Source organism: Ochlerotatus camptorhynchus, unplaced genomic scaffold (genome assembly GCF_037179485.1).
Source record: "Ochlerotatus camptorhynchus isolate MF236.1 unplaced genomic scaffold, CSIRO-AGI_Acam_v1.1 ptg000277l, whole genome shotgun sequence".
Classification (NCBI taxonomy): domain Eukaryota; kingdom Metazoa; phylum Arthropoda; class Insecta; order Diptera; family Culicidae; genus Ochlerotatus; species Ochlerotatus camptorhynchus.
In genome coordinates, this window is record NW_027040766.1 from 4,178,804 (window position 1) to 4,200,395 (window position 21,592).

The following is a 21,592-nucleotide window of genomic DNA, read 5'->3' on the forward strand; positions in this document are numbered from 1 at the left end:
AAAATCATTCAAGTTTTACCAAACCTGGGACTAGGATTGAGAAACCTACACAGAACTACTTTGTAAAAGATGCAAATGTGCAAAAAGATATTTTTTTTTAATTTTTTTATCATGTGCTCCGCGCATAGCTACTGGCATACACATAAGCTTGTAGGTATGCGCGAAGCACTAGGTTGACAGTAAAAAAATAAAAACGTTTTTCACAGATGTCAAATTGATTTGCAGACAAAGTACCGTTCCGATTCAAATTTCGGACGATTCAAATTTCGGACACTTTCATTTTTAATTAAATATTAAATCCAGTTAGAAACAAAGTAATAATGTTAGATGATCGTGGAGGGCTCTAGTCAAAAAATTTAAAATTTACAAGACATGTGGATCATATTCGACCGAGATAATCAACTTTTAAAAGTGTCCGAAATTCGAGTTTAAGTGTCCGAAATTTGAATCGGCACGGTACACCTGAATGGACAACTGATTGAAACTTTACGAATAGAAAGATTTCTGAAATCTTGGCTGGTGGTTGATCAACTATTTATGGAGCTATCAGTATAGACTTAGATTTGATTGTCAGTGCCTGTATGAAGTTTGAGCAATTTAGCGGCGCTGGTGGTGTAGTGGTAAGCGTGATTACCTCAAACCCCAGCAGGCCTGGGTTCAATCCCAGTCGGCGCCGCCGGGATGTTCTGAGGCATAACATCTCTGATCACGCCTTCAGAAGGGAAGTAAAGCCGTTGGTCGCCGGTTCATGAGTTGATGGGTCGATAGGTAGGGTCCTGGTGTGGGTGCTACCTCCCTGGCATCGGCAGTATTGGTGCTCAGCACGGAAAACAAGATCGACGGAAGCAATTTTAGTAAAATGGTAAATTTTCGACTATTTTCGTAGTGAATATATTTTAGTCAAATTATCAGCTTACAAAATATATTTATAATGACTACAAATAAACAATATTTCGAAAAGTGTGGTTCATAAACTTTCAAGTAAATGAATGTGTATTGAGAAAACGGTGTTTTTCTAAAATAACTCAAACTTTTTACACACTCATCCAAATATATACAATACTTTACAGCTTCCTTCGCTTGGTAATGGCGTCTGATTTTTCATTTATGAAAATTAAAAAAAAAAACATCATTTCGTCATTTTTCAAAATCAGGTTCCGAGGACCACTTTTCATTGGAAGCGGGATGAGAAAAGATTTGAGTAATTTTTGATGAGGTGATAATATTTTTTTTTTTTTTTGCCAATGTGGATGGCAAAACGCGATGAGTGCGTAGTGCTTTAGCCAACGGTTGCTTCTCGGTAGCGTTCTATGCATCAGTGACATTCGCAAATAGTGAAATAACAGTGAAAATGTTGAGAAACAGAATGGAAAAAAAAGAGAAGGAAAAGAAACCGAAGCGCGGTGCTATGTGTGTGCGTCGTATTATTAAAGCTGAGATGTCTTCGTGTGTATGTGAGGTTGATAGTCTGGTTGGTTTGGATTAGCTAGACACGCAGCAGCTCAGGGTACACGGCAGAAAATTTGGTGAGATTGTTCCTTTACCTTTTTATCAAATTTATAACTTTTGCATGCACTTTCGTTATATTTAATTGGTTTTGTGGCGTCAGAAGTCTTTTTTTTTCTCAGCTTAATATATTTCTATTTGAATGGCATTTATTGTTTGTACATTTCAATCGCGTTTTTATTACTGATTAGGTTGTGAAATTTTCTTTAGGTGCACAGCAGTTGGAGGCGTTGAAGCGGACTGACTTATTTTTTTAGGGTTGTTTCTGGAAACGTTGTGCTACAGAATGGGTTTGTTCGAATCTTCGAAACTACAGCAATATTTTGATGGGTGGTTGTTGGAATCTTTTCTTTTTGCCTCTCGGTGTTTTGATTCCTCTTTCCAAACATATCGACAGTGAGCATGCATAGGGGCGTAGGCGCGATGATCGATTCGCTGCGTCGGCATCAAAATGATTCCTTATTCTCCACAATTATTCATACATTATTCAAGTTTATTTAAATTCGTCCATTAAACGTTGGTTGATTCCGATTCGGGTTTGAGTTCCATTTGCTTGGATTCGCTAAGGACCTGGTCGTTCATTGACTGAGTTTTCTTAGGTTTTCCTCAGGGGTCTGCTCAGGTATGAGGAGAGTCGGGGGATTTTAAAAACAGTCTTTGAATATACTGAGTGGGATTCTTTTTTCGTCGTGCGGATGTTTGAATGGTATGGGTTTTTTTGCAAGGTTGAGTGAGTACGGTTCGGATTTGAGTCGAATGCAACGGCTGTGTGCATTTGAAAGATTTTTTCCAGCGTTTGATTTATATGAAAATATGTAACCACAAGATGAGAAAATTATTATATGGAATGTTTTATATTTTACAACATTTTTATTTATTCTTAGCTATACAATTTTATTCTTCTTTTATTTAACTGTACCTTTAATCCCGTTCGTGCATATTAAAGAGGTTAAATTTTAATTAGTATTCTAGTAACCCTACGACCTTTAGAAAGCGATATGCTGGTAACCTTATTTGCTGTTTTGCTTTGATTCTGTGTTCCATTCCGCATCGTTTCATTTTGCTTTTCTCCGTTCCATGTGCTAAAACTTTTTTATGTAATTTTTCACAGTTACTTCCCTTGAGTACCCAATGGATGCAGGGAATGCTTTTCCAAAGATCGATTTTGTTTTGTAATGCATCCTATAATATTATTTTATATTAATTGATATTATCTACTTATTTTATATTATTAATGTTGATTATTTCGCAATTATATTATTATATTATTTTATATCCACCGAGATCTTGGATGTAAATTATACAGTCTTCATGTAATGTATTGTCTAGGAATGATATTTAACCACAGACAAACAGACATAACACTCGCAAGTTGTTCATCGAACAAGCATTTTACGGACAATTTAAAAGTATCGTAGTTGGTAGTACCGCTACCTGTGGCGCGCATCAAGGTTGCAAATACTCGTTTCAGCTAAAATAATGTTTTTCGGAATAATAAAACCAAAAGATGGTATGATGACATGTTTTACTTGGGACTTACAGGAGGAGGTTGCGGGGTGTGCGTTTGAGGCATGTAACCTGTAAATTTTGCTTTTTGTGAGTCACAATCAGCGATTTGCTGATCGCTGAGTGAGTGAGGGAGTGAGTGTGTGAAAAATCGCTGATTGTGACTCTCATGAAGTGGAGTGGACAGGTTTGATGTGTCGGGCACATTCTTTGCAACCTCTTCTTGTATCTTACCAATTCAGAATATGATCATAGCATCTAATTATTTCATAATTAAACATAACATTGTTTTGGCTGAAATGAGTTTTTGCAACCTTGGCGCGCATAGTCAATTCCCTTGCGTTTGACGTTTACAAACTACTGTGTAGTGCCCACCACAGTGGACTCAATGTAAATGGTAATGTTTAAGCAACGATGTTCTACAGTGGGAAATATTCAATGTGTTATGTCTGTTTGTCTATGATTTTACTGTACATAATATTTTATCGATTAATTTTGTTCTTCCTATTAGTATGTTTTCTAATAGAATCAAAAAGGGTTTTTGTTCAGATCATCAATATTTAAAAGTTCAAATTGTAATCTAATATTACCAGGCATCAATCGAGGAATATTCATGCAACGTTTACATATAAGCAGTATAACAATCTTATTAAATTATGTATGTATCTGTATGAATGTCAAATTAATTCAAGTATCCATATTATTATAATTTAATACCTTACATTACATGAATTTATATTACTACAGATTTTAATTATTAAATAGTTGCTTGCATATTTAAAAATAGGATCCACAAACAGCTGGAAAAAAAAAGACCGCGTTACATCATTGGAAACAGGTTCAATTACTCTTTAATTTAACCATTACATTACAGATTAACTAACCATATAATTTTACCTTAACAGAGTGTTCAATATTTGCAATCATTGATGATGAATTATCATTGAAAAATATTGGTTAACGCCCAAATAACCTAGATTTTTCGGTTTTTCGATTAATTAATTAAAATATTCATAACATCTAGTGGGACACAGTTTCATTCTAGGTCACATAAATAATGTTTTTGCATAAGTGCCATTAAAATAATATGGGTTAAAGGATTTAAAAATAAAATCTAGGTTGTTTGTAATTTTTCATACGTATTTATTATGATATATTGCATTTCACTATATATTTCATAAACATTAAATTTTTAACTTTTATATTCAAATGTATTCTTTAAATTAATGCTGTTTTTAACACCGGTTGAAAGATGTAGCGGCAGCATATCTATTGGAGCTCTTCGAAATCATCGTGATGTCATGGATTCCTTTGCAACATATCGGATGAGATCTTTCCTATATTTTTCTCGTAATCCCATTTTTTTTTTGTTAGTCATGTTAATTATGCATCACACTTTACACTTTACATTTACATCCTTACATTATTAGTAATTAGAGATACATTTCAGCGTTACATCCACTTGATATTGTGAGCTGAGGAAACATAGAGCTGCATCTTATTTTATGTAAAATAATTATTATTTTCATTGCAGAATATCAACTATTTAACCTATATAAATTTATATTAATTTTATTTCATATTTAATGGTTTGATATATTTCATTTCTCCACAACATATATTTTCATTATATAAATAAATACTGGGTTGGGAGGGAGCATCAGGGTATCATTTGACCTGGGACTGGACGATGGAGTGGTATGACAACCGGAGTCTAGGAGGGAATAAACACTATCATTTTCTTTATCCTACCGATTCGATTGTGATGGTGTGAATTCTACTTCAACAGTTTCAGTGAGATTGACGCGCCCTTCTTTACAAACCATCCTGTAGGAAGCTTAATAAGTATTGCGAATTGTGTTATTCGATTTGTTGGATCGTATCGTTGGAAGGAGATTCTTAAATTCCCGTGGATTTCGTGTAAGTGCCTCTGCTTACGGGTCCACCCCTCCGTTTTTGGCCCTTCATACAGCGATATTGTGAATTCAGATCGGTAGCCCAAATTGATCTTGCTATTAAGTGGAGCTGCATACAAGACAAGATCTTTGAAGGGATGGTGGCTACCTTACATACATACATACATCAGGTTCCGAGGACCACTTTTCGCTTCGACAGAACTTGGGCATGTGACACATCAATTTTTACAAATTTTCAAAGGCGTGTATTTATTTATTTATTTATTACTCTCTTCATCGGACGTTTGTTGTCTGAATGAAGATTGATGGGGAAAAGCCTACTTGGCAATTAGGCGTAAAAAACCCATATCTTTTCAAAATACAAGGAACAATTTAAAAAGGACAGAAAAACACATCAATTATAAAAATAAACACCGAATAATAATAATAATAATAATATGGTCTTCATCATAAAAAAAATCACCTCGTCCTATGGCATGGAGTTGTCCTTGGATCAGTCGGGACCGTCATCGCAGAGTTGATCGGGAACAAAAAAGGAAACAGGTAGCAACATTCATCAGATGTACATTAATGGACAGCTACTCACCGTATTGCAACAATTTGCTGATTGAAAGCAGTTGCATGTGTCGAACCGTATCGTCATCGTCACCTATCCAGCGTTGAATTGAACGTTGAATCCGTTGACGAAATGTTTCCACTGTGCAGTTGAAATCGAAAAAACATAGAATTCATTGAAACGGGCAGACATGAACCGTATTGGATCATGTAATCCGTAATTAGCTGCACGGGGTTCGAGATGCAGGAAACTTCTCGATCGTAGAACTCGTTCAGGTGCATAGATTTCGAGTTCAGCCAAAATCTCGGGAGAGTCGATTTCGCTTATCAGCACTTTTTCTGCAAAAACTGCCTGGTTAATCTTCCGCCTACCTTCAAGAGTTTCAGTACCCAGTAGTTGGCAACGATCTTCGTAGGGTGGAAGGTTCGTAGGATCGTACCAAGGAAGGTGGCAAAGAGCGTAACGAACGAATTTCCTCTGAACAGACTCGATCCTCGCTATCCAAACTGTTTCATATAGAGCTGTCAAGCAGGTAGGATCCCGAAACTCATCAGAGATCTTAAAGCTGAATCCGAGTTGCCTGTTAGCTTTGGCTATGATATCCGTGTAATGTGGCTTAAATGTCAAAGCAGAATCAAGTGTAATTCCTAGATCACGAACGTTGTCCACACGCTGCAGAGGTTGGTTATCGATTGTATAATTGAATGCAATAGGTTTTAGCTTGCAATGGAAAGTGATGATATTGCATTTTTGAACACTCAACGTGAGGAAATTCCTAGAGCACCACTCTTCGAAACTATCGATCAGGTGCTGCAACCGCAGACAGTCAGTGAAGCATCGCACAACCACGTACATCTTGACATCGTCTGCATAGAATGACCGGCAGCCAGTTGGAAGTATCAAACTCATTTCGGTTATGAATATGGAGAATAGCAGCGGTCCCAAATTGCTGCCTTGAGGAACGCCTGAGTTGTTTGAAAAACATTCCGATTGATCAGACCCGATTTTCACACAAAGCTCTCGATTGGTAAGATACGATTCAAACCAACGAGTGAGTCCATGAGCAACACCAAGCATCTCGAGTTTGGCAATTAGAATGACATGATCAACCCGGTCGAAAGCAGCTTTGAGATCCGTGTATACGACGTCCAGCTGTGCCCCTGCCTCCAATTCCGTAGGCATAGGGGAATGAAAGGAGCGAGGTTTGTTCAGACCGAACGTTTGGGGTGGAAACCATGGTGGTCAGAAGAAATGTAGTTTCTACAGCTGGCAAATAAAGCGTCGTTGATGATTATCTCGAATACTTTCGAGCAGGCACAAAGTGAAGTAATTCCTCGGTAATTCTCCACATTTTGTTTGTCTCCTTTCTTGAAAATCGGGAACATGAACGAAGATTTCCAACGAAAGGGAAATACTCCTTGTTGAAACGAAATATTGAACAGCTTTGAAAACGGAGAGGAAAGCACTGTTGAGCATCTTTTGAGCATGGACGATGGAATGCCGTCAGGCCCAACAGCGTTCGAGAATTTCAGCTTCTGGATGGCAGAGTCGACGAGGTCCAATGTGACCATGAAAATATCAAAGCTGAACGCGTCACTGGGAGTATCTCTGATCCCTTCAGCAACTTGGCTTAACGATGCCGTTGAATCGTTGCAAACACTCTTGAAATGCTCTGCCAGGAGGTTACATTTCACTAAAGAAGTGTTGGCTCTTTTACCGCTTGGATGAATCTCAACCGGTAGCCCATCCTCTTTCCTTTTTGTCTTCACAAACGTCCAGAATATCTTAGGATTACGCCGGAGATTGGTCTGCATACGTCTTGAGTACTTCTTGTGTAGAAAACGGTTGTACATTCGGTACCAATTACTTGCTAACGAAAATAATCGCTTGGTGAATGGATTACGGGACTGGCTGTATTTTCGAAGAGCCTTCGATCTCACACGCTTCAAGTGTTGCAATCGAGCATTGGACCATGCAGGTTTGGGAGCAGGTCTCCTCAGAGGCACACAATCCATTACTAATCGGCTAACAACTTCGTCGAAATAGTTAACGGCTTCATCAATGGACGAACATAAGTCAAGCGACTGCCAATCTACCTGGGCCAGTGAGTTATTCAATGCGACGTAGTCAGTTCTACGAAAGTCCAGGCTTTGTACATCAACGATGTTTTCATAGAGAACAGGAACTGATCGATTGATGAATGCTTCCAACGCTGGATGATCGGCGTCTAGATGTATCAGAGGCTCGGATGCCTCAGCGACACGGCACTCTAGTGCGGTGGCTTCGTTCACCAACACAAGATCAAGCAGCCGAGAGTTTCTGTTTGGTACAGAATTAATTTGCCTTAAACCACGCAGGCTAAAACCATCCAAAAGAGCACAGCAGGAAGTAAAACTGAAAACCTACTGCCAAATAATTGTGCTGAGTGAATTCGATCAACTAGCCAGGTCTCGGTAAGAACTATTGCATCGTAGTTGGACTCAACACCAGTCAAGAATAAGTCGTCAATTTTAGTTCGCAAGCCACGAACATTTTGATAATACACCACAAGTCCATCGGATAACATAGGTTGGCAATCGGAAAGGCAAGGTTCAGTTGGTGGTGAAGAAGACGTTGCGCTGATAGTGTACCAGAAAACCCTGCAACGGTGTTCAGTATCCGAATATACCGGAATCCGGATTAGACCACATTCCTCCCCAACATAACACAGTTATGTACTAAGGACAGTTCGTATACGGTACTTTGAATTTTCACAAGACTTTTTCTCCGTCATACATGGTGTTATTTTGAAACTAATGTGAATTGAATGGTCACATACACACTTAGAAAATTAAACCGAACTCGGTTTAATTTTCTACCGAACCTCTTCGGTTACTAACGAGAAACCGAATAAATGGTTTAAAAATTTACGTGAAAACCGAAAAACTCGGTAAACTGAACCGAATATTCGCTAAAACGTGTTAAACGTCAAACGTTCCACTTGCGTTCAACTCCGCGACGGAAATTTTAACCGAAAACTCGGTTCTCTAAGCTGAGTCTAATAGTAGGCAGCCTTTTTTTCTCGTGTGTGCTCGTCGGACATGTGCAAAACTTTAGTAAAAATGGAAAAAGTCCTGGAGCAGCTGTAACAGGAGGATGCACGTTTGATTGAAATCATTTTTAAGTATTTGAAACTTTATCCTGCCGTGAAAATATACAAGGTTATGTCTCTGGCTTGCAAAGGCATTTTAAAAACCATTTGAATAAGAATGACTGATATTTTTTTGACTGTACTTTTCCACGCTGTAACTCGCGTTACGGAAATTTTTATTCGCCAAGACAAATTAAATAAATATATATCATACATTTCTTTGACAAAACTGGTTTTATTTTTATGAAAATTTGAAGCAACGTATCCTTAATCAAAATTTAAAGCAGGATTTGAAGTAAAAACCGAGCTCTGCCCAAGAGAACCGAATTCCGTAATTACAACAAGTGAGACGGTTTGTTTGATAGCGTTCGGTAATTCTTGAGTAAACCGATGTTCGGTTATTCCTGCTTAAATTTATTTTTCGTCAACTGAGATTTTCGGTAACTTTTCTAACGCTAATATTTTCTAAGTGTGTACCCTTGTTCTCGGAACCAGATTGCAGTGAATGTGGAAACTGACATGATTCAGTTGAATCTTGAAGGGTTATATAGTATTCCATCCAGTGTGCATAACTAAGATTATTTCACAGATTTTTGTTAAATTTTACCGACATCTCATCAGCTGAACTTTCAATAAACAATTCGGTGACTTTTCACAATTTTCCTGTCACTGAATATCTGTGAAAAATCGCCTGAAAACTGTGAAAATTATTCGAACTGTTAACCGAACAGAATGAATTCATACTCGCCTTGGAAAAAGGGTTAAAAGTCACGAAAATACGTATTGTTATGGAACTTCTTTTCGAGTGCTCTGCCAAGTTGGATTTGTACCCAGCTTTGTGGATAATAATATTGAATTTTGTAGAATAGGTCTGGCTGAATCGATGCGTGAAAGTATATTTTTTTGGAGCACCCACATTTGTGAGGTGGGGTAGATACCAACATAGAAGAGCAGCAAAATAAAAATATGTGTGTATTGCATGTGTATTTACAATCTAACGCCCACTGAATGGCAGTGGCATTATGGATAGAATCCTCATGCAACCAAGGGGTGAGACAGCTTTACTCTGAGTTGCTTTTTTTGCAGCGAGTAACTCGCGAGTAACTCGCTGTACCTCAAAATTTAATCGACGTTCATCGATGTTTTTTCTGGTTACTCCTTGGCTTTCTCCGTTTATCACATATTAAACGTAAATCTTGTTTGTAAATAAAATAGAATTTTTCTGCTATTGAAATGATGTGAATTACAGATTTTGTTCAGAAAATGACTTGAACGATGCTGGAAAAGCTTCGAAAGGGGGTGCATTGGCGTGAATTTTCATTTGCTTCTCTGTGTTGATTGGCTGCTGCTGTTATTGTTTTGGAGGTGCTTTTTGTTCGTTTTCCTCCGTTTCAAAACGTTGAATGTGAATTTATTGTGCGTAGGTTGACATAAGCGATTTGTTCTTGTAAAATAACCACAGGGATCATTTCAGATGTTCTAAAAAGTTGTAGAACAATCAATTCGAAGCATTTTTTTTAAGGCACCAAATTTATATCTCTTATGGTACATGAGTTAAATTTTTTTAAACAAGCTTGTAAGGGTGGCCTCCAAAAACCGATTTAGTTGAATAACTTTTCACACGTTCATTTCTCGAAAAAACGTTGTTTTGGACACATTTAGAACTTATGATGGCGCATATTGATGACGCAACCATGTTGCTATCTTTTTTGATTAGAAAGTTAATGGATATATTCTTCGATTTCTTTTTTAATTGTCAATATCTTTAAAAGGAGCAAACCGGTTTTCAAACTTAAAGATCGTGTTTTTATTCATTTTTGGTGAGAAAACAGTGAGAGCGATTAATTTAAAAAAAAAGTAAATTTTTTACCAAGATCTAGCCATAACTTTTCAGATAAAAGAAATATCAACTAAGTTGCTTGAGCAAAAATATGCGTCATAAAAAGTTCTTAAAGTATTTTAAACAAAGTTTCTACGAGAAATGAACTTATAAAATGATATTTAAATAAAACTGATTTTCTAGGGGCCACCCTAACCTGCTTGCTTAAAATAATCATAAGTAATGAACCATAAGAGATAGAAATTTGATGTCTTAAGCAATTGATTGTTATTTAAATTTTTAGAAAAGTGCATTGGTCTATCTCAAATATAAAAAAAAAATGTATTTTCAATTCACCAATTTTATGGACCATCCCAATTTCACTAACATAAAAAGATTGGCCAAAAATACGAATAAACTTTCTATAAGACACCATATACCTAAAAGTCATGGTTTGGGCGCAAATATGTTTGTCTTCCTAAATACGGCTTGGGGACCTTTGTGCACTGCTCCCCAGGGTAAAATTTCTGGTCATAACTCCAAATTGATTCTCCAAGAGTCAAGAGTCAATTTTCCGATCACAACTCCGAATTCATATTAAAAAGATGTCAATGAATGGCTTTGAAAAAACGTAGAATTCAAGGATAAGTTTCATGAATTTACCACTTTTACGGATGTTCCAAATTTTCCGGTGGACCATCCCGTGGTCACCAGTGTCTATATTCTGGTCACAACTTCGAATTAATTCTGATAAGACGTCTATGAGTGGTTTTGAAAGGAAAAAAAAAACGCGGAGCTCTAAGATCCGTTTCATAAATTGACCACTTTTACGGATGTTTCGGATGTTTTAGTGGACCACCTCGTGGTTTCCAGTGACCAAATTCCGGTCATAACTTCATATTATGATAAGACTTCTATGAGAACGAAAAAAAAAAAAAACCGTGGATGTTGAGGATCAGTAGTATGAATTTACCACTTTTACGGATGTTCCAGTGGACCATCGCGTGGTCTCCAGGGTCTATATTCCGGTCACAACTTCGAATTTATTCGGCAATTTTATTCGGAAATTTGTAGAGATAACTTTCTTATGTCTTTGATGAAAGAGTTAAGCAGATAGTTGGCCACCTTTTGGGAATAGTCAGTTTCCGTTAAGTCACAAGACTGGTCCTGTGGAAGATCCAGAACATCCGTAAAAGTGGTCAATTCGTGAAACTGATCCTAGTAGGCCTATTCTGCGCGGCGGGTTAGGTGGAGTAACACGCTGTCCCCGTTGAGGTGACAATTGTCAGCTCGGGTGAGGTGACTCTCCATTTGATTTGAACGGAGACTCACCTCAAGCGAGGTAAAAATTGTCACTTCACCATCACTTCACTGTCACTTCACCTCACTATTGGTTACCAGGTGAATTTTTGTCATTGACGAAAAATGAACGAGATTTTGGCGAAGGATTTTTTGAGGATCATGTCTACAAATCAATCGAGGATCAATTTTGAAAATATTGCACGAAAGTCTGACAACGACAATAACAAATCTCAGCAATGTCAGGAAGTTATCTCTTCAAATTACCCTTCAATAAGAGTTTGTCCCCAATTAACTCTAATCCCATATATTTTTGCTTTCGTGCAATTATTTTTTTATGATGCGCACCGGTTCATTAAGCGAATAAAAAAAATACACAAAAAATTCAATCGTGTGTACACTCGAAAATTCTATTTTATAGCATTACGTCATAGTTTTCTACAACATAGCTACTATTACGTTATAGTTCATATTTTTTGAAAATGGTTTCCCAAATCTCATAGAACTATGATATAGAAATCTTAATCGGCTATGTCATAGAGAACTATAACATAAATATCATGCGCCGTGTGTGCTTAAGTGCTTCACAGAAACCAAAATGATTTGACTGAAACGTGCACTTTTATCACACTTTTTGCATTTTTGGGGCAGTACAGCTTCAGACTCGGAAAAAAATAACCATACAATTACCATACAACAACGGCGCCGGTGGTGTAGTGGTAAGCGTGATTACCTCTCACCTCAGCAGGCCTGGGTTCAATCCCAGTCGGCGCCGCCGGGATGTTCTGAGGCATAACATCTCTGATCACGCCTTCGGATGGGAAGTAAATCCGTTGGTCCCCGGAAAACAAGATCGACGGAAAAAACAAACCAAAGGAAAAAAAAATAGTATAGAAACCAGTGATGGATCGCTCTTTTGGGACTTTTTCGTTACTTTTTGATATAGAATGCTAACTTATTATCCAATTTAATTTTCATTCCATCTTAAAATAGATAGTTTAGTCACAAACATAACACAAATGTTCAAAAAATACGCGCATGTTAAGACATCCAGAAAAAAAAAACATATGCTATACTCTTGCCATCAAAGCCAGTTTAGATTTCACACACAATCTATTGAATAAGACATTTTTCAAATTGGATGTGGTTCAGAAAGAATGGAACGATCTGAAGATTCTCAAGATCCAATCCAACCAAGTACAGGATCATCGCTATAGACTTTGCTGACAAGAATCCGAACAACGAAACATGCTCCGAATGTAATGAATTCAAGTTAAAAAAAAATCTTTTTTCCTTCTGGATGAAATATTTTCTTTAAAGAAGTTAGATTCAACTTCAACGGATACTTCCTTCGACGGCCGCAGAAGAATCTCGGTTGTGTATCGCAGAAAACGGACTATTTCACGATCGCAGTTTTATCCAGCAGCAGGTTGTTGAGCGATGGGAACGGAATCGCTTCGACGAGTATCGGAGGGCGGCGGGGTACGTATAATTTGCCGGATCTGGAGTATTTGGTCAGGCGGATCGAGTTCTTCTATCACATCAAGCCGGTTGTTTGTTGTTGTTTTGCTTGACAGCAGCTTTTCGACTTTGCACCTTCATATGTTGCTTTGATGTGAAAAGTGTGAATTCTAGTGACAGTTACTCGAGGTGCCTCAAAAGTAACTCCAAAATTGCTCATGATTAGGAGCTGTTTTACCCCTTGCATGCAACCATCTTTTATATGAATAATTGCAAGAAGCTTAAATCCGGCTCTATCGCAACTCCAAAAGCCAATTTCAAGAACGCAAGCATTCCGAATTCGGGAATTAAGTATGAAAATAATATAAAGGAGGAAATTGAACAAACTCACCAAATCTGACCAAGTGAACCCACCAAGCTGGCCTTATGTGTAAGAGGGGAAGTCGCAATTGTAGACGGTTCGCTTCACGGGGTAGTCCGGTTTGTGGTAGAGCTTGCACGGAATGTCCCGAATGTAGTCTTGAAACACTTCTTGGCCGTCCGACACAATCCGCACATTGCACGCTATTTTGAGGCTACTCATTTTTGAGTCGTAAATCACTCAGTCCAGCCAAAAGGGCCAAAAATGAGTAAGCATGCTTTTACTCAAATTTGAGTAAATGAGCCTATAGAGCAGAGATGCCAGATTTACATACATGTCTGTGAATTTACAGGCTTCTATTTTTTCACAGACATTTTTTTTCGTTACAGACTTTCACAGACTTTTTAGTTTATTCACAGATATTCACAGACTTTTGAAATCAAGGAAAAAATTAAAATTAATTTTGTTACACTGTTTTACATCTTTAATCAAATTACACGCGGGATGCATTTTGCAGCACGCATTAGAAATTTGCGCGTTTTCAAATCCACCACGCGAACGAGCTGTCACTGTTACAGACGGTCATAGTTATAGACCTGTCAATTTGATGCATAGTTATAGACCTGTCAATTTGCTGCCAAAACTAACATTTCCCGTACGATTTGACGGTTTGTTTGAATACGTCAACTCATGTTGGCCGGTCTATAACTTGACTGTCTATAGTCACTGTCACTGAAAAAGTAAATGAAACCGAGGGAGAACAAAGTCCCACATTTATTCAAATTTTGCTAAAAATTACTCTAAAGTTGGATTTATTGATGTATCGTCGGAGAAATCCATTTTATCGGATTCATCCGATACAATCGTGCTTAAATCTCTAAAAACAAATAATATCGATTTTTATCAGTCACATCTCTTATATCTGGTCACCTCTCTATAAGTATCATGACAGGGTTTTAAAAACAACGTTTTTAAATCTCAACCAACAATTCAAAAAGGCGGATCAACTTCTGTAATCAAATCTTGTAATGTTCTTTTCTCGAAAATAGAAGCTCGCCTTGCCGAATCAACAACACCGGCTGATCCATTTGCTGATCCACCCTTTAGTATTGTTGGTTGATAAATCTGTTCGAAAATCGTATGTTCAAAAATCATTTATGGTGATTCCTTGAAGAGTCCACAAACTGCCTGATGATGGCTGAGATGCCCTATCACTTCAAGTGTTCTAGAGCACAAATTTCAGACACAGATGAGACATCACTCATTAAATTGGAACTCCCTGTTTGCTGCATCAAATGTAAAGTTCCAGTTTCATTGTTGTATGTTTTGCGGCAGCTTACTTACCTTACCTTACCAATCAGGCTAAGGCCTTGTTGTCCTCTGCTGTCCGAAGAAGTCGTCTCCACTCTACTCGATCCATGGCCACAGTTTGCCAGCCTCGTAGTCTGCGAAGGGTCCGCAGGTCACCTTCTACTTGGTCCCACCTTGTCCGCTGCGCGCCTCCTCTTCTTGTTCCTGTTGGGTCGCTTTCTAGAACCATTTTCACTGGGTCGTCGTGCGGCATTCTTACGACGTGAACAGCCCACCTTAGTTGCCCAATTTTTGCAATGTGGACGATGGATGGTTCTCCCAGCAGCTGGTGCAATTCGTGGTTCATTCGCCTCCTCCACGTTCCGTCATCCATTTGCACTCCACCGTAGATGGTACGTAACACCTTCCGTTCGAAAACACCAAGGACGCGTTGGTCCTCCACGAGCATAGTGTTTGCGGCAGCTGTACTCTTGAAATTTTGAAGTGATAGTATAGCGCATTACACACATTATAGGAAGTGCCGAAACGCATATGCCACGACTGGGAATTCTCGGATATCTCCAAGGTCATTACTGATTTCCATCACTACCTCAATAGACTTTCCCAATCTCAGGCATCCGGTGAAGATCAGCATCGATGGCACCTACCGGTTGGTCTTGGGTTCGGTTACGTTTGGCCATCAATTATGTTGCCAAATCTTCGGACAAATCAAGAGCAAATTTTCATTATGTCGTAAGTAACATTCGAAATAATCCGAGAAAAATAAAGTTTTGTTTTGATGACCGAAAAGTTATTCCTATTTCCAAGTAAACACATATAATCTCATAGTGATAGCAATGTTTAACATATTTAGCAGGGTTTTAATCATACAAATGCAAATCGCTAGCTTTCATGCTAAAAAATACTGGTTTTTTAGTCAAAAGTTATTATACGTCGTTTGGTGGCCCCTATTGTTACTTAAGTCAAAGTGTATTTACCAGGATATTCGGGAGAATTATCAATTACGTCTCCTTACGTGCAGCCCATTCATCATTTTAGGACTACCGAAATCATCTTAGCAACAAACAGTTCGATTTATTCACTTTAATAATGAGAAAGCGAAACGACGAACGTACACTTTTCACGGGTTTCTCAGCGCTGTTACTTAAGTCAAACGGCATCTCCATAGAAATTGGGTGACTTAAGTAACATCGAAAACTATTTTGATCGGAAGGTGATTACGTCAAAAAGCAATTTGACTGGCAAATATATTTAAAAATGGGATTTGATCCTATATTCGGACAGCATATAGTGTAATAGCAGGAGAATCGATTGACACTGATAGCTCGACTTTGTTTACCTTTGTTACATTCGACGTAATGAAAATTTGCTCTTGAAATATCGTTGCTTCCAGAGTTTGAATATGCAACAATCACAGAAGCAGGTGCTCAAGAAAGTGACAGTTTACATCACAAAATACACTAAAAACAACATCAGCATAATGCTCGATAATTCTACCACATTCAAGATTATCGATGAATAGTGTATGAAATCGGATAATATCGTCAGGTGCTTGTTATTATTCATTACGACTCGAATTTATCTTAAAAAACCGACATTTTGAAGCAAATTTTAAAGAAATCCGTTATATGAAATGTAAAGCGGATTACTTTCATCCTCCTTGAATGAAACGGACAGTGTGTTTCCATCCTATTCCATCTTTTTATTCGAGACCACCCATCCCCGGATGCAGTACTGAACGAAGCAGCCATTTTCGCCGTTTTGTACCTGAATAAGAATAGTAAAAATGTGGAAATAATCGAGAAAAATCAAACTCCATAACGAACTTTTTTAAAGGATCCCGTCGAGATGAGTCTATTGGTATATGCTATGCGTCTCTCCAGGTCTTGGATAGAAATTGTGTTTTCCAGTGATATCATAGCCTTTCGGTACACCTTGGTGTACGAGAAAGGCAAAAAGGTTGGTATCAGCAAATTGTGTTATATTTAGCCAATTTTTTCTCCCTCAGGTGTGTAATTATTTTGCAAAATGCAATGAATATGATGCTTGATATATCTTACTTTAAAACTGTATTTGTAAAATCGTTACAACTTTGTTAGTGTTTAGCACCAATTCATTGTACTTGGCTTCGTTGTACAGTACTCTCCATTTCTCGTGATCTTTATTTCAATATTCCTTCCTATCTGAATCGTTTCAGAAATCCTAAACCTGATTCATAAACACTTTTTGAGCACGAAGTGTTTAGAATCGTATTAATAAGCTTGTAAATTGCTCTTTTGATTGCCAATTTCTCCATATTTAGGTGGTGGAAAGTTGAATCTCTCACTAAGATGTGCTCGTTCCCCTGCTGCTGGCGTGCAAAAGGACCAATACTAAGTAACTAACGGATTTCCACACTGCATGGTATATAGATCGACTAAAATTTAAGTTTACGCTAACTCTGGAAAACATAGTTTACTTGTAGACTGAGTAAAATCGACGAAAAATATAATCATTCTAGAAGTATACCAATTAATATGTACATCGAGATGTTGTTCATATTAAAAAAAAAAAAACAAATTCATATAAAAGCTCGGGAAGTTTTACTCAGTCTATGAGTTAAATACGTTTTCAAGAATATGAGTGAACTAATCTCAACTATGAGTCGTGTAATCGTAAATTTCGCATCTATTTCATGCACTCCCTGCCTCCAACTTTCCAGAGTAGCCGAAAATATATCTCCATGAAAATTCGTATTTTAGTGAACTTAAATCGTTTTTCTCAACAAATGTGCGTGCTCCAAGAAATCTACTTTTTGATCTCATTTTGATAAAAAGTAATGTTTTCCTGATAGGCCACCCTCCATTGCGATTCATAACCCTAAAATATAAGCCTGGGCAAAAAACGGTAAAGATTGATGAGGGTTTAGAGTTTGTATGGAGATTTCGGTTCACGCAAAAATAAAAATCGTTTCGGTTTTCATAAACAAAAAATCACAATAACCTGAACTGCTAGTTCATTTGAATTCATGACTCAGTTTCCTTAAACGTGATCGAGTAAATCACATTTTCATTAAATAATAGCTCAAATCCATGAACATAGTTCACGCTTGTTCAGCGCGACCAACGATTTCCGAACGCTACAGAAAACTTAGAAAAAATCATAATTTCGTTATCCATGATTTTCGTTCATGAAATCGTGAGCAAAGCTGTAGCTGTCATTTTCGGTTATTGTTGATTTTATCCTTACAGAGTGCTCGGATCCGTCGTTAGTTGATTATTAGTGAATGCAGGTGAGCTGTATTCAGGCATGGAAAATCATTTATATTCATTTCGAGCATTCATTTACATTGATTTGTCTCTAACTTTTTTCATCAACAGAATTCCGTAAAGTAATGTATGAAGTTATTGTAGGTTTTATAATAAGCTACAACTTTTGTCTACAATTCAAATCTGTATCTCTTATGCATGATGTACTAGAGCGGGCAGAACATGTTATTGTTTTTCGGTGAATGTAATTTACATTCACTCAAAAACAATGGTGGGTTCAGTTTACTCTGGTTCATTAAGCATAAGAGATACAGATTTGAATTGTTGGAAAAAGTTGTAGCTAATTATAAAACCAACAAAAGCTTCATACATTACTTTACGGAATTCTGTTGATGAAAAAAAGTTAGAGACAAATGAATGTAAATGAATGCACGAAATGAATGTAAATGATTTTCCATGTCTGGCTGTATTATAAGAATAGTGGACCGACACAATGCCAGTGGCTGGGACGTGTCATCAAACTGGAGGTAAACCTCGAAGAAAAGGATCCCCGAACTCATCTGGTTTTCTTGCACCCGCCGCTCCGATGGAAATCGAAGCTGGTTTTGATTTCAAGAGGAAATTTTCATTACGTGGTAAACAAAGTCGAGCTATCAGTGTCAATCGAAGCTCCTGCTAGTACACTATATACTGTCCGAATATAGGATCACATCCCATTTTTAAATTCATTTACCAGTAAAATTGCTTTTTGACGTAATCACCTTCCGATAAAAATATTTTTCGATGTTACTTAAGTTACCCGATTTCTATGTCTTAAGTAACAGCGCAGAGAAACCCGTGAAAAGTGTACGTTCGTCGTTTCGCTTTCTCATTAGTAAAGTGAATAAATCGAACTGTTTGTTGCTAAGGGAGGCCCTATAAACAAATTCAACCCTATACTACATCTGAAAACAGACTAAAAATCCTTTCATTGACACAGATACTGTGCCTATCGGTTCAATCAATTATTTCAGCGATCAAGCGCTTGTCAGGCAGCTTATCAAAATTGCATGTCAAACCGTTGATAACCGTGAAAATCACCAATCTACAGGAGTATAGCTTATCAGCTACTTTTTCCACGATAAGACTACATAGGCAATTCATGGAAAAGTTATCGTACACGCATTTTTCCTCTACCGCCGTGTCATTTCCATTAGGTTTAGCAATAACGTCGGTCATAAATTTCGTAGTCCTCGAGTTCTTCAATGTTAGGTCACTGATCCGGGAGCTCTGTGGAAATTAGTATTGCATGAAAACAAGATGGAGTCTAAGGGAACAGTTTAGATCCAGTTTGAATCCTATAAAGTCATTGAGTGGATCAAAAATAGTGTCAAAATGGCATTCGAAATCAGTGAGGGAGCTTTCAAATGGCTGACAGCGAAAAATTTCACAGCCGGAAGCCATGAGGATTTCGATGCGAGTCCACGGGATAAGTTGATCGGATACTGGGAAAGCTCGTTGAAGAATCTCAGCACGAAACAGCGGACGGCTTTTACGGTGGTTGTGATTCTGGTGATGGTGCTGGCAATCTTCGGCAATGTACTGACGATAATTGCCAACATCAGAAGGGAACAACGCCATTTATTTCGAGTGTGTCTGCTTTCGCTGGCATTGAGCGATATCCTTTTCGTGACTATCACATCCATCGTCTATTTGTCGCAATTCAACAGTGAATACAATTCTCTCTGGGTAAGTATTGTTGCTATTTTGTTTGAACTGCATATTCTAGTGAGTTATCACTTCAAATTTCTAACAGACTCTGGGTGAGCTGATGTGCACATTTGCTCCCTTCTTCCAAACTATGGCCGTCTTGGTGGATAGCATCACTTTGGTAGCAATTGCCCTGGATCGATACATGGCTGTGGTGCGACTGACGAAAGGAGCCTGGGAACCCAGCGGAGTGCTTTGCATCGCTTGTGCTGTTCTGATTTGGGGTCTGTCAGCAGGAGTCGCCAGCCCCATGTTGACTCTGTACCAAATCTACAACGTTATCGTTTTAACAGCCGATCGATCCCATTCGGATGTAATCACCGGGTACTTTTTGGCTCAGATTTGCGCTACTGATAAGAGCAAAAATGGCTACTACTTTGGAATTGTGTTCACCGTTATCTTCTTACCCCTGCTACTGTCCTTCATATGGCTAAATTCCATCATTGCCAAGGAAATCTGGATTCGTCGGCATCCAATCGACAAGCGTACCAACCCGCCAAAGAAGTCGAAAAATACCGCCCCAACAGAAAGCACCTGCGAGCGTAAAACAACATCGACTAACATAAGTTCCAGCAACGCATCGGATCGTCGTCCTCCTCTACCTCCCGCAAGAAACACAAACTACTCCGTCTCCAAGTGTGTGTGTCCCAATTGCGTTGATCAGCATTCACCACCCAGGGTACCACCACCACCGCCACCACCACCACCCCCAACAATCAACAGCACCCAAACCAACAGTCGCATGAAGCGTCAGCTGCGCATGTTCAAGGCCATCGTGTTCATCATGTCGGTGTTCTTCCTGTGTAGATTGCCGACCTGGATTTTCTTGCTGATAAAGCTCCACGGAACCGCCAATACGAACGTGTTTTGGACACTGCACTACACCTTCGGCATCATGGCTATGATGAACTGCGTCCTGAACCCGCTGATCTACACCTTCCTGGGGGAAACGATCAAGGTGACGGTTTTCCTCCGAACGATGTGCGTCCGATTCTGGGTGGATCCTTGTCTTCGGGTATTCGCAAGGATAAGGACAAAAGCCTCCGAGCAGGTCAACAGTGGCAAGGGGGACGTAACGCGGGTGGAAAAAAGACGGTCACAGCAGCGTGATGGCATGTTTTGTGGCGACTAGAGTTGATTGAAGTGTTATAGTGGCGGGTTTATGTCAAATGCAACATTTTTCAAAAATATCAGATTTAAGTGTTTGTAGAAGTAAAATATCGAAGATGTTTGGTGAATTGATGAAAGAAAGCATCCCTTACGGTGAAAGCGATTTGCTATCATACGCCTGAAAGTATACACAGCATAAAGAGCCTGAATTTATAAAGAGGCGACATCTTATCTATTTGACAGGTCTTCTGCTCGATTGGAATGACCTTTCCTATGACTTTGACAGACAATCGATTATTCCAATTTTGACATGTCGTCTCTTTATAAATTCAGGCTCTTTAACACAGCATATGCTTGCATCGGTGGTAGGCGTCAGGCAATAAATAGGGATGCTAAAGTAGTTACGATTATTCGATATGTTTTTGAACTTTGCATGTACAGTGTTTCAAAAGTTGGTTTAAATTTTTAACAAAAAATGCTAAAATCCTAAGTTACATTCTAAAGTTATAAAGTTATGTATAAAAATATTTAAATAAATAAGTAAATAAAAAAAAACATCTGTTGATAAATTAGTAAACAAATTAATAAAATATTAAAGAAATAAATAGTTGAATAAAAAC

The 21,592-nt window shown here is 38.1% G+C and overlaps 1 protein-coding gene across 1 annotated transcript; it reads left to right on the forward strand.

The window, feature by feature from the left end:
- Positions 1 to 19,320: 19,320 nt before the first annotated feature.
- On the forward strand, positions 19,321 to 21,002 carry LOC135706419 (neuropeptide Y receptor type 5). Its single transcript, XM_065228024.1, has 2 exons — positions 19,321 to 19,841; positions 19,909 to 21,002. Exons 1-2 carry the CDS (start codon positions 19,488 to 19,490, stop codon positions 20,992 to 20,994), a joined length of 1,440 nt encoding a protein of 479 aa, XP_065084096.1. The 5' UTR covers positions 19,321 to 19,487; the 3' UTR covers positions 20,995 to 21,002.
- Positions 21,003 to 21,592: the final 590 nt, after the last annotated feature.